Source organism: Heteronotia binoei, chromosome 2 (assembly GCF_032191835.1).
Source record: "Heteronotia binoei isolate CCM8104 ecotype False Entrance Well chromosome 2, APGP_CSIRO_Hbin_v1, whole genome shotgun sequence".
NCBI lineage: Eukaryota > Metazoa > Chordata > Lepidosauria > Squamata > Gekkonidae > Heteronotia > Heteronotia binoei.
In genome coordinates, this window is record NC_083224.1 from 177,460,405 (window position 1) to 177,474,160 (window position 13,756).

Consider the following 13,756-nt stretch of genomic DNA (forward strand, 5'->3'; position numbering starts at 1 on the left):
TCCACTTGCTTTTTGATGGAGGTGTTTCTCTGCTGTCCAGCTGTTACCAGCTAAGAACACTCCATGTGCAGTCTGGGGGGAAGGTTCCATCTCCTGAGGCTATGGTTTTAAGTTCAGCCAAACGACAGGCTGGGAGATAATGAAGGGTAATTTACTGTGTAACTCTTTCAATGGGCATACATCATAAATGCCTTGTGCACTGCCTACAGTCGTTATTTGAAGCGCATAACAAAAAGGTCATACAAACAGCAGAGAAGCATTCTGTGGGAAGCCAGGAATGGCTCCGGGTTTCCTGCCAGATGCTTCGACTGCAAATAAGGCTGAAGGGAATAAGACTGAAGGGAAAAGAATGAGGCGTTTCAAACACTCTAAGTCAGTTCTGTAACCAAAAGCCCCCTTGTGGCAGAAAAGTAGATAACAATTAGATGTTAATTAGTTAATAAGTAAACCCTCAACCCATTGGAAAAATGGCCAACTATTTATGTGATCTAGAAAGCCCCCCAGCAACAGAGAGCATTTATGTTGGCAAGGATGAATGCCTTTCCTTCAAATGTTTTTTTATGGCAGATTCCTCCAAATCCCGTATAGTGAGAGAATCCGTCCTCGTGGGCCTATCAGTCCAGATTCCATCCAACCTATATTGCTGGACTGTCAGCTATATTCTAATTCCCGGAGGGAACTGTTTGGAAATCTTTCTCTCTTTCCCTGTCACCTACGGAATGGGATTGACTACCGCCTCCTAATGAAAGATAACAAAATAGAAATCGCAAGGGCTGTTAGTGAATTTCTGGAGAAGTCCATTAAAATCTATGTGGGGCATGTTTCGCTATAAATTCTATTAGCTTATTGTTCTTAATCTTTGACTGTATATCTTGTCTGTCCCAATTCCATATCATGCTTGAGTACGTTGTGGTGCAGAGCGGTAAAGCTGCAGTACTGCAGTCCGAGCTCTCTGTTCACGATCTGAATTCGATCCTGGCGGAAGCTGGGTTCAGGTAGCCGGCTCGAGGTTGACTCAGCCTTCCATCCTTCTGAGGCCGGTCAAATGAGTCCCCAGCTTGCTGGGGGGAAAGTGTAGATGACTGGGGAAGGCAATGGCAAACCACCCCGTAAAAAGTCTGCTGTGAAAACCCCAGAGTTGAAAATGACTGGTGCTTGCACAGGGGACTACCTTTACCTTTTTATGCCAATAAAAGGGACGAAGATAATGATGATGATAATTAAACCTTTTCACCAAGCACAATGGATTTGTTTCCAGGCAGGCACTAGACACAGACACCCCCCCCCTCTGATGGAGAGCCCTGCCATTTCTGTCCTGTCTGAACCATCCTGCCCTTCCCAGGCCTTCTGATGCTCAGCCACGTCTTTGACATCTGGCACTTTTTACTGAGAGATGAACCCAACAAAGCACATCCGACAGCACGGCCACTCACCCGCCAGGGAGCCTGCTAACCCAGCGTAATACTGCAGGCATTGCCAAGATACGTCAATATCCACCCGGGCTTCAAAGATCGACTTCCCGTTATTGATGGATTCCATTCTAGCGATTTCTTCCCTCCGTTCCTGAAATTCAGAGATGCTTTTTTGAAACTGAGAGCTAGCACCTGACAGAAGCGATACAAAGCACCCTGCACAAAAGAGAAGTTGAGCCAAAGGATACTCAGAGGATCAGGAGAGGGCAGTCATTCGTGCAATGGGTCCCTCAGTTATAGAAATGCTAAGTCCTCAAACAGGGGGATTTTAAAAAAGACATTTCCAAGGCATATGTGAAGTGACTTTCCTTTGCCAAGTAAGAAGACAGATACTGGATTTATATCCTGCCCTATACTCTGAATCTCGGAGTCCCAGAGTGCCTTACAATCTCCTTTACCCCCCACAACAGACACCCTGTGAGGTAGGTGGGGCTGAGAGACCACAGACAGAAGCTGCCCTTTCAAGGACAGCTCTGCCAGAGCTATGGATGACCCAAGGCCATTCCAGCAGCTGCAAGTGGAGGAATGGGGGATCAAACCTGGTTCTTCCAGATAAGAGCCCGCTCACTTAACTACTACACCAAACTGGCTCTCTAACCCAAAGACTTGTCTCCATGCATTTGTGAAATTGGACATGTGGAACAGCTGGATTCGAATCCGGTAGCACTTTAGAGACCAACAAGATTTTCAGGGTATTAAGTTTTCAAGAGCTAACATCCCCTTTGTGACCGAATTACAAGCAGTGACTGAATTACATGAGTGCTTTGCTGCATGCACTAATGGACGCAAAGCTCAAGCAGCCTGGTTTCTTGAACATGTGGCATGAAGAGGCTGAGTCTCTGGCTTTTCTCTCTTGCCAAGTTAAGCACTACCTGTAGAAAGAAGTACTAATAGAAAAAGAGAAAAGCTAAAGTCTGAAGCACTAACCTTCCCTTGCTGTGCACCACACTGACCGCCATTTACTTCCCCTAACATCTGTTACTGTCTTTTCCCCTTAGGATGCCATCTTATCCCCCTACCAAGGCAGCTCATGGAAGCATTTTTGTTTCATAAGAGCTCCATGAAAGATAGGGGACAAAATACTACAACAGAGTAAATTTAAAAAACAAACGGTGAGTTACTATAGCATTGGTACCAGAGCCTATTTAAACTGGGGTCCGCAACGTGGTGCCTGAGGGCAGGATGGTGCCCGGTGACATCTTTCCTGGTGCCTTCCAAGTGTTTTTAGAAAGCAGGTGGGGCTTTTGCCCAGCAGTGCTTCTGACTGGCAGTGCAGATCAAGATAAGAACATCAGAGAAGCCATGTTGGATCAGGCCAGTGGCCCATCCAGTCCAACACTCTGTGTCATGCAGTGGCCAAAAAACCCAAGTGCCATCAGGAGGTCCACCAGGGGGCTAGAAGCCCTTCTACTGTGCCCTCCCCCCTAGCACAAGAATACAGAGCATCACTGCCCCGGACAGAGAGTTCCAACAATACGCTGTGGCAAGTAGCCACTGATGGACCTCTGCTCCATATGCTTATCTAATCCCCTCTTGAAGCTGTCTATGCTTGCAGCCGCCACCACCTGCTGTGGCAGTGAATTCCAAGTGTTAATCACGTGGTATCCTGTTAAATAGGGCTTCCGCCTGAAATGTTGAAGAGTTACTATGAGAGCTACACATAACTTCATTCACTGATGTTTTGTGGTTGGCTTCACCTCCTGCAGCAGCCACTTGGGGCTGGCTCCGCCTCCTGCCACCGCCATTTTGTATGTTTGCCCAGAACGTGTCTCAGAATCCCAAAGGTTCCTGCAGACTCAAAAAGGCCGGGGATTCCTGGAGGAAGGTTTACAGCATGGATGAGTCCAGTGAGGGTAAGATCAAGCAAGTTTCACACTTACTTGGTGAACCTACCAAAAAATCAGAGGTTTTTCTGGCTGTGGGGGTGGGAGCAAATAATTAAACCGAATAATGATATTTCTTCTCATCACGTATTGTTCAAATGGGTTGCTGTTTTCTCTTTCTTTTTAAACATTAAACCGGAGGGCACCATGATACAGTTGAAGGCCTATAATCCAGTTATTTTACTGCACTGAAGCCGTTCTGAGCCTGGCAGAACTCGGATGAGCTCTCTCCCGAGAACTATCGGATCAACATAATGAAAATAAATTATACATTTGCCAACGAACCCCGCAAGGCCCTGGATTAGTATTCAGCCGACCAAATTTCTTCTGCTTATAAGCCGTGTCGAAAGGACGCCTGGGAGATTTCTGAACAATGGGAGAAACAGTAGGGTCAGCCAAAGGACTGTCCTGATAGACGGTTTTTGTTTGGATTCAGAACTCAGCAAGAGGCTTCCAGAAGAGGAATTAAAAAAGAGATGCCAGAGAAATTCAAAGAGCAAGAAATCACAGGGAACTCAAATGTGAGCACAAAAAAACTGAAGGCATCCTAGATGAGGTGAAAAGGGGAAAGGTTCCATGAGAAAGATCTCTTTGGCTTGTGCCAACTAGTCAGCTCCAAGGCACTGCAAAACCAAAAGGAAAGCTTGGGTCTTTTGAGGGTTTTTTTTGTTGCTGTTGTGTGAGGTAACTGCCATTTAGCTAACAAAAGCTACTCCATATTGCTAGGCAGAAGGCAGGCATTATTCTTTCTCTTTGTTTTCGCCACATTTGGTGCAGCCAGGAGAAAGATATCTACCCTGTAAAGATCTAAAAAGAAATGGGGGGGGGGGATAGGAGGGAAAAATAGTTTCCTTTGTGAGGACACTGTCCTTGTCACATTATTTCCTATAGCTTGGAGCCCAAGGAGGACAGAAACATTTACAACTGGGAAAGCAGTTGCAAACCGCTGCGTCCCTAGACAGAGCAGGGTCCAAATCTTCTAAAGCCACACTCATCTTCTAGAATGAAACTACTTTAAAGAGGCAAGTCTTGAAAAAAATTGCTGTCAGCTGTTCTTTATCTAGGGTTGCCAGCCTCCAGGTGGGGCCTGGGGAATCTCCCGCTTTTACAACTGATCTCTAGCTGGCAAGATCAGCTCTCCTGGAGAATATGACTGCTTTCAAGGGTGGGCTCAATGGTACTGAACCATGCTGAGTCCCCCCCCAAACCCAGCCCTCTCCCAGATCCACCCCCAAAGTCTCCAGTTATTTTCCAACACAGACCTGGCAACCCTATTACTTCCTCAGATTTTATCCCCCCTTATAACTACACAAGAGGACTGAATGAGGTAGTGGTTAAAATGTCTGAGCAGGATCTGGGAAACCCAGGTTTGAACCCCGACTCTGCCTTCGACAACTTGCTGAGTCACAACTTGAATATAGGGCGGGAATGTTTCTTTTTCAAGACCTTTTGAGTTTAGCAGCCTAGAGCGTGGTGGCCTTGTACAAATGTGAGCAGCCTGTACTTACAAATACATGGGAACTGTTCTGCAGTACTGTATTGCCAGAGGTTTATGCAGCTCTCATGGAATACTTTTTCAAGTCTATTCCTGCTAGATTTGGGTGCAGGACCTCTTAACAGACAAGTATGTTTATTTGGCTTGGCCATGAATCAGTTGAACCTGTTACTGTTGACTGCTTCTTTTCTAATTAGAAGTCCAGTGACATCTTAAAGACAAACAGCACTTATTCCAGCAAGCACTTGCACAAGTCAGAGCGAGTCTGGAATTCACTGCAGATTATGGTGCTATGTTCACCAGAGAGACACCAGAACCGCTGGCCTCTCTCTCAGTGGGAGGAACGGTGGCTCAATAGTAGAGCATCTGTTTGGTAAGCAGAAGGTCCCAGGTTCAATCCCTGGCATCTCCAACGAAAAAGGGTCCAGGTAAGTAAGTGTGAAAAGCCTCAGCTTGAGACCCTGGAGAGATGCTGCCAGTCTGAGTAGACAATACTGACTTTGATGGACCGAGGGTCTGATTCAGTATAAGGCAGCTTCATATGTTCATGTATGTTCATCATCAGGGATGTGCAGCAAGCTATGACACAGAGAAACCCCTGAGACATAGAGGGAAGTCAGGACGAACACATTAAAATGTAATTAATAATAAATATTTGTTCTTGTTTCTGGATACTGCAGGCCATGCAGACAACAGCCTGTTTTTAAGTCCAGACAAAAACTTTTGTTGGTGAGCTGCACAAGTGAATAAATTAAATTTTGCAGCTCTACTTAAGGGGAGACAAGACAGATTTATAAATTCTGTATGGGCGTGGAGAGGCCTGGGATTATCCACTGAAGCTGAAGACAGACAAAAGGAAGTCTTTCTTTACACGGCACCCAATTAATCTGTGGAACTCACTGTCACAGGATGTGGTCCTGGCCATCGGCTTGGAAAGTTTTAAAAGAGGAGTGGACAAATTCATGGGGGACTGAGCTGTCAGTGGCTATTAATCATGATGTATTTTTGCCATTTCAGATATGAGAGGTAGTATGCCTTGATGTTTCATTGCTCTGGGCTGCTTAATAACCCGACAAGTATTCTGAATTGCACAGGAAGAGAGGGCACTTAGGAGTGATCGTGCCCATAGCCTGGGTCATTTTGCACTCCATACACCAAACAGGGCTTTGCTAACTGGAAAATCCCCTACAGACATCAGGAAGCCCTCCAGATCTGTTAACCTCTCAGTGCAGACCATCCTAAAAGATCCTCTACCCTTGTGGAAATTCTGCAAATCAATAACTTCACCAGGTAATGCCCAATCCATAAAGAAGGTCAGAATAGGGAAAATATCCCCCCTTACTGATCCATGCACCGTGTCCCCCCTTGCGAAACCAAGGTGAACATATGCCCCACTGATGTATGTATGGACCAGAAAGTTCTTGGGACAGCCTCAAAAGCTGTCATGGGGAGAAATGAACTCCTGATCCACTTTCATAAGGGGAGTCGGGATGTTGTAGTCTCCGAGGAACGCCAGCCTTAGGATCCTCAATACCAAATCTGAAAATTCCTCTGACATCTCAGGCAGGCGATGGGCAACAGGCAGCCAGGGCCAGCTCTCCCACTAGGCAAACTAGGCGATTGCCTAGGGCGCCGGGAGGTTGGGAGCAGAAAATTCGGCTCCCCACCCTCCCGGTGGCCCAGGCAAGCACCTAATTTGCCTGCCTCCTCACCCGCCAATGCCACCCCTCTCTTCCCTTCGCCTCTGTGCTGTGCCTCCTCCTCCTACCTCCCTCCCCCACATATCAATTGTGATGCCGGAACCAGCTCTACCGCTGCGTTCTGGTGATCTAAAGCCCCCCCTGCTGGTGATGACTTGCTCGGCGGGTAAAATCGCGCCGCGAGGCCTCGCTTGCACTCTGTCCGGACCGGCGTCCTGAAAGGGCAGCCTCGCTGTCGCTGACTCCTCTCCCATCCAGGAAGTGGAGAGGGGAGGAGTCAGTGACAGCGAGGCTACCCTTTCAGGACACTGCCGGTCCGGACAGAGTGCAAGTGAGGCCCCGCGGCACGGTTTTACCCACCGAGCGAGACATCGCTGGCGGGGGGAGGGTGTTTAGATTGCCGGAACGCGGCGTTAGAGCCAGTTCCAGCATCGCAATTGACACATGGGGAAGGGAGGGAGGGAGCGTTGGCGGGGAGGGGGTGCGGAGCCGCGGGGGGCCACTTGGGGCGAGGGGGGCCCCAGGCAGCAAGTCTGCCTAGGGTGCCCCAGGGCATCAGGCCGGCCCTGCAGGCAGCAGACCAAGAGAATCTGTATTTGGCCCTGAATGCCCAGCATGAGGTACATACAACCCAAGTGGGGACTCTGGCTGACAAAGCACTTGGTGAGTGCCACAAGGGCCTGGATAGACAAGAGCCACTCCCTTCCTTGTCCACTGAGTCCAGGCTGATGCTGGACCAGGAAACCTGGTGAGCACAGCTGGCAAAGATCTAGTCTTTCTTTCTGATTTCAGTATAAGGCAGCTTCATATGTCCCCAGGTATGGCTCTGTGACATTCTGATTTCCTTGCTGATGTATCACAATCAGTTGATTGCTGACTTATTAAAAAAGCAACCTGGCATTCAGGAGCAGCATTTTTAGGCTTGATATGCAGCTGGGCAGATTTGTAGGGGTTCCTTTGGCTCAGACAGAAACTGGAAGCAGTGATGGGCGTTACCTGCTGGCCCCTTCTTCCCTTTACCTGGCCTATCCCTATCTCCCTCTGATCATCAGTACCTCAGTGGAGGTACCATTTCCCACTCTATCACATACTCTGAGGCACACAATACAAAAAACCAAAATACTAATGCCGGGTAGCTGTTGAACAGGACAAAATACCTCCCCCTCCCAGCAGAAACAAAACTAGAAAGCACAGCTGCACCTCCCTCATGCTCCAGTTTTGATCCCGATGGGTCATATAAAAGATTAGCACTAACACAAAAGGGATAGTACTCCTATAGTCTTTTCAGCCCGTTAATTTTGGAACTGCAAAGTTGGACATAACAGGACTGCAGACAATGAAAGAGAAATCCTCTATGTGTTTTCAGGGCTTCAAGACACATTAAGCTTGCGTGCAAGTAAGATTCTGCTTGAGCTATAAAACAAAAAGAGATTGGGAAGGCAAGGACATCTTCCAAGGGTTTGGGTGGCTTCTGAGTCCAAAGCTATGTTTATCTGGAGATGTCAATAAGTTAATACTGTCAGACAGTATTATTAACAGGGAGTCTATAAATGCTGTTGCCAATGGAAACCATCCCTCTCCCCCTCTGCTAACCACCTCTTCCATGGTCAAAGGTCACTTCTCCTCCCTTGATTTCTCCATGAATTGGAAGGGATGCAATCCCCATGAGAGCAGGCACTGAGGGAGTAGGAAGTGGAATCTGTGTTGCGTCATCTCCAAAGCCCTGCAATAGTCCAACTTCCACAAGTTCTCTGTGCATGCCAGAGGACTTATGGGGAGGGGAAAGGAGTTTTGTTTTACATGGCACTGAATTTGGGGAAAGACAACTCCTCCTCATTGGTTCTGCTTCTACAAAGCCCTGTGAAAACTGATGCAGTGAATTCTTCCTCCTCAGAAATCTCTGTACCAGAGCATTCGAGAGAGGGAAGGAGTTGCTGACAGCCCCAAACAATGGTTAGCTATTCAACAACCTGACCTGGATAGCCCAGGATAGCCTGATCTCATCAGATCTCAAAAGCTAAGCAGAGTTGGCCCTGGCTAATATTTGAATAGGAGGTCACCAAGGAATACCAAGGTCATGATGCAGAGGCAGGCAACGGCAAACCGTCTCTGAGCATCTTGAAAACCCTATGGGGTCATAATAAATTAGCTGCGACTTGAAGCACTCAACGAAGCAAAGTTTTGCAGACCTCCGGCTGCATGCACAGCACCCCAGAGAGCCTCCGAAATAACAGTCAAGCTGATGGAGTTTTCCTACATACCCGGATGATTCTGGCGGCCTCCAACAATATAGTGCTGCGTTCCATGCCCGATTTCTGACTCCATATTTTAAATGCGGCCTGGGCACTCTGAACAGCTAGGTTCACCTCCTTCTCACCAGAGCACATGAACTTGCCAATGACACGGCCTGAGGAAGAAGAAAAAAGGAATTCAGAGTCTCTCACTTGGGCTGTTCATTTGGTTCCCATTAGCAGAAGGCCTCTTCTTCCTATGGGTTGTGATATAAGTTAAGTGGCTTACTGAAAGGCCATACTGTGTAAAAGCCAACTGCAAACTGAATCAAATCCATGATATAGAACTACGTATGAAAAAGACACGGATATAAAACCAGAAGGAATAAAGTCTGCCTCTTCCTACTGACAGTCGCATTCCCTGCGGATGAAAAGAACCCGTAGAACAGGGGTCTCCAACCTTTTGGAGCTTGTGGGCACCTTTGGAATTCCGATACAGGGTCGCGGGTGCAGCCACAAAATGGCAGCCTCCTGAGGTGAAGCCATCCACAAAATGTCAGGGACCAGAGAATTCAGGGCTTTTTTTGTAGCAGAAACTCCTTTGCATATTAGGCCAGACACCCCTGATGTAGCCAACCCTCCAAGAGCTTACAGGGCTCTTATTAAATGGCTTACTGTAAGCTCCTGGAGGAGTGGCTACATCAGGGGTGTATGGCCTAATGTGCAAAGGAGTTCTTGCTACCAAAAAAAGCCCTGCCTGAGATTATACATGACTCTAATAGTAACGCTTCAACATTTCAGGTTGAAGGTTTTAAAATGGTTTAAAGGGGTTTTTTTTTTTTTGCTTACACAAAGCTTACTTTTAGTTATGCAGTGCTGAGGCGGCAGCTTGTAGCCAAAGTGATTTTTAAAAAATCTGCAAAGCCAAACAGATCTCCAATTGCCAATCAGATGTCCTCCTGAGTAAAAAATCTGGATTTTAAAAAATTTGGTGTTTGCCAGGAAATGTACTGGCAGGTACCATGGGGAACCCTTGCTGTAGAGGCAGAGGTCTCTTGCCTAAAGGGACTAAATTCACAAGATCTACCACAGTTCTATTACAAGAACCACTCACAGAAACAGAACTCATATGAACTGTGTCTTGGGTCTCTGGGTATCCACAACTATCAGGTACAAAAACACAACTGTGTACAAATGCACTTATTTACAGTTATTCCAGCCATCTCTGACTTCTCCTTTGTAGTTTCTAAAATGTCACAGAGAGGAAGGAAAGATCTCAATACAGCACAGGGATACACATACTTAAAAGTTCTTTGCCAAGATAATTCAAATACCGTAATATGAAAAGCAGAACTCTCCAACTTGTACGTATCATGTAAAACAGTATTTTTACTGTCTTGCACAAATTACTCTGTTTGAGTCGCACCTAAGAAAACCCTTATTCTGCAGTTGCTTGGGCTTTATAGATTTCACCAGGCATTGCTTCTGAGTGTATCTTTCTGAATGTAAATAGTGGGGGGAAGGAGAGATGATATTATCAGGAACTTTTAGGCCAATATAACATTTTATGGCTTTTCTGCACTTCTGCGAAATTCCGGTGCATATAAAACACCTTTCCTGCTCAATCTATTTCACCCCTTACAGTGAAAAATATGAAAGAACAGTAACTTCTGTAAAGGTATGACATACCCAGGGCTTTTTTAAAGCAAAGCAGGAACGCACAGGAATGTAATTCCATCTGGTTTCTACAAAAAAGTCCAGTATGAAACAATGGTGACATCAGGGGGTGTGGCCTAATATGCAAATGAGTTCCTGCTGGGCTTTTTCCTACAAAAAAAGCCCTGGACATGCCTAATGGAGGAAAATAATAATTCAACAGCCTTTGGGGTTTTTAAAAAACACAAATGTGCCTAAATAAACATCAGTGTTTCACACTCGCCTCTACTCTCTTGAATCTCAGGTCTTGGAAGGAGACCAAGTTTTTCTGTTAACAACCAAGCAAGTACAATGTCCTGCTATAAATAAACGATAAGAAATTGTGTCCATCACTGATAAGCTGCTTCCAAGGCCAGAGGATTACATGGGGATTCTTTCCAATTTAAATAAACCTAAGCCCAGCAATAATTCCTGAGCAATAGAATTGCCTAATCACCACATGGAGGCAACACAAAGTCCTGCGGTGGATTCCTGAGCTGTAAGTCTGCCCAGGAAGGATGGTTCCCATAGGCCTGTACCTTTGGCCAGACCCCTTCCCAGACTCCGCATCCCCCAGCAAGTCAGACTAGGAGGTAGTTACCTGTTGCTGGCTCATACACTTCTTCAGGGTGGTTCCCATCCACAGGATGGGTGCGAGTTCCCCCTCGGTAGTTAAGGGGTTCCTGCATCTCGTATGTTCCGGTTACGGAGCTCATTGCAGCAAAATGGAATAGATGCGGTAGGCTAGGTACCAACGACTTGGAACTCAGAAGCATTCGAGGACTGACAGGCAGGAACGTGGCTGTGGAAGAAAGGAAGGTCTGTGAGGTGTACTGAATTATATCAGCTCAGCATCTACCTTAAAATGCTTCTTGAATTAGAACTGCCATAATAAAACCTTACTCCTATCCAATGTTCCCTCTAAGCTGCAGGGTCTTGTGAGCAAAAATTCTACTTTGTGAGCTACTGGCAATAAAGCTGTGAGGTACTGCATAAATTATTGTGCTCTGGCTCATCCTTCCTGAGCTAAGAGAAATGTGTGAGCTGGAGGCTAAGAATCTGTGAGCTAGCTCAAGCTAACTCAGCCTAGAGGGAACACTGCTCCTATCATACTTTTTAAATTACTTTCTCCTATGCAGCCACAGTGGCGTGAGGAAGATTTCCATCTGTCTACTTTAGATGTTTTAGTTATCTTCCCATTCTTTGTGGGGGGAAATATTAGAAAGTTTGTCAGATCTTTATTTATTTATTTCCGTAGATTTATAGGCCGCCCTTTCCCATAGTGGGCTCAGGGCGGCTCCCAACAAAATAAAACAATCAAAACAGTTTTTAAGAACTTAAGAATCAAAACATCTTAAGAGTTCAGCAAAATTCTCACAGGGGGGGTTGAACAATGCAGCCCAGAAGCAAGTATTTTTTGGGGGGGAGGGGGAAAAAAAGAAAGAGCATAATAAAAGTTTAGAGGTTCCAGTGCTTCCCTCTTGCCCAAAATGAGGCCTACTAAGCTGTCTTATTCTGGCCCAGATATACACTCACCTTTCAAATGGGGGCTTAAATGAGAGACTCGCATGTGTACTTTAAAATTATGTCACACAGGCAGCTGCCGTATACTGAATCAGACACTTGGGTCCATCAAGGCCAGTATGGTCTACACAGACTGGCAGTGGCTCTCCAGAGTCTCAGAGGTCTTTCACATCACCTTCTATCTGATTCCTTTAACTGGAGATGCTGGGGACTGAACCTCAAACCTTCTGCAAGCAAAGTAAAGATTCTTCCATTGAACTCCAGCCACACAAATCCCTCCATAACACACAGTCCTGCTGGAGGCAAGAAATATATTTTTGCAAGATATAATATCTGGGACAAAAACTCCTCTGCCTCCAACATTTTCCAAAGCTACTGCCAATTTCGCAATCCTTCACTCTTTCTGTTGTGTTTCCAGCATGTTTCAGTAATAGGAGGCCAGTTATGACCAATGTTCCCTTTAAGCTGCAGAGTCTTGTGAGCAAAAATTCCACTTTGTGAGCTACTGGCATTAAAGTTGTGAGCTACTGCATAAATTATTATGCTCTGGGATCATCCTCCCGGAGCTAAGACAAAAATGTGTGAGCTGGAGGCTAAAAATCGGTGAGCTAACTCACACTAACTCAGCTTAGAGGGAACACTGGTTATGACCCTCTGACAATATGGAATGAAGAGAGTTAAGAGATCGTAGTAATGGTTTCTAAACTTGCCCAGCAAGTTGAACATCCTGCAAGCAACTCTTGGCAGCCAGCAGGAGGGAGAGAACACAATGGTAGACTGGATAGAAGAAAATAAGAGAAGCTCTGCTGCATCAGACCAGTCATGATTCATCTAGTCTAGCACCCTGCTTTCCACAGGGGACAGTCAGGTGCCTGGGAAGTGTACAAGCAGGAGCATAGAGACCAAAGCCTCCCCCATCATTGGCCCAAAGCTTTCAGAGGCACACTGCCTTTCAACATGGAGTCCCCACTCAGCCATCACGGCTATTGGTAAATTCAGAGAAGGAAAGGTCTAAGTCCCCTTTTAAAGTCACCTAACCGCCCAGAAATCACAACCAATCAAGGAAATCAGTACCACAATGTTATTTATTGCTGAATATACACAGAAGTACTGGCCAAATGTGCATGCACACAAAAACTCTGTTGGTCTTAAAGGTGCTACGTTGATGGTCTTAAAAGTGCTACTGGACTCCAGCTTTGTTCTGTTGCTTCAGACCAACACAGCTGCCCTCCTGGATGTATCCTAACCTAGCCTGATCTCATCAGATTTCGGAAGGTCCAGTACTGCTATGTGGACCTAGGTCATGGCAAATCACCTCTGAACATCTGATGCCTGAAGGCCTGCCATAAGTCAACTGTGACATGAGGGCACTTTCCACCACCACGTACACAGCAGCCACCAGGGTGAAAGTGAGCAGGGACAGGGCCTGTATGCCTCATCCCCTCAGAGATCACTGCCTCCTCTGCCCCTTCATCACAGACGTGACCTGAGACACAAGCAGACTCTGGCTGGGCCCCTTTGTGGCCTCCTCTCCAGCTGAGCCATGGCGCAACCAGGAACTGAAAAGATTGAAAAGGAGGGAGGGAGAAAAACAGAGTTGAGCTCTCCCCTTCCCTTTAGGCCAGAAAAGGGGAGGCTTTTCCTTTGCTCTCTTTAAAGGGGAAAGCTGCAGGAGCCTCATGTATGTTTGGACTGTTGTGCGGAAGCTCTCCCCCAAAGAAGGCGCATGCTGGGTTCCACCCAGGGAAAAATCCCA

The 13,756-nt window shown here is 46.5% G+C and overlaps 1 protein-coding gene across 1 annotated transcript in view; it reads right to left on the bottom strand.

Moving 5' to 3' along the window:
- LOC132566983 (4-trimethylaminobutyraldehyde dehydrogenase-like) overlaps positions 1–13,756 on the bottom strand; it is a 32,498-nt gene that overhangs the window by 15,062 nt on the left and 3,680 nt on the right. Inside the window, exons 2-4 of the mRNA XM_060232536.1 lie at positions 11,078–11,278; positions 8,812–8,957; positions 1,434–1,563 (exon numbers count right to left, since the gene is read on the bottom strand). Coding sequence (XP_060088519.1) covers positions 1,434–1,563; positions 8,812–8,957; positions 11,078–11,252 — 451 coding nt within the window. The 5' untranslated portion in view covers positions 11,253–11,278. The remainder of the gene's footprint in view (positions 1–1,433; positions 1,564–8,811; positions 8,958–11,077; positions 11,279–13,756) is intronic.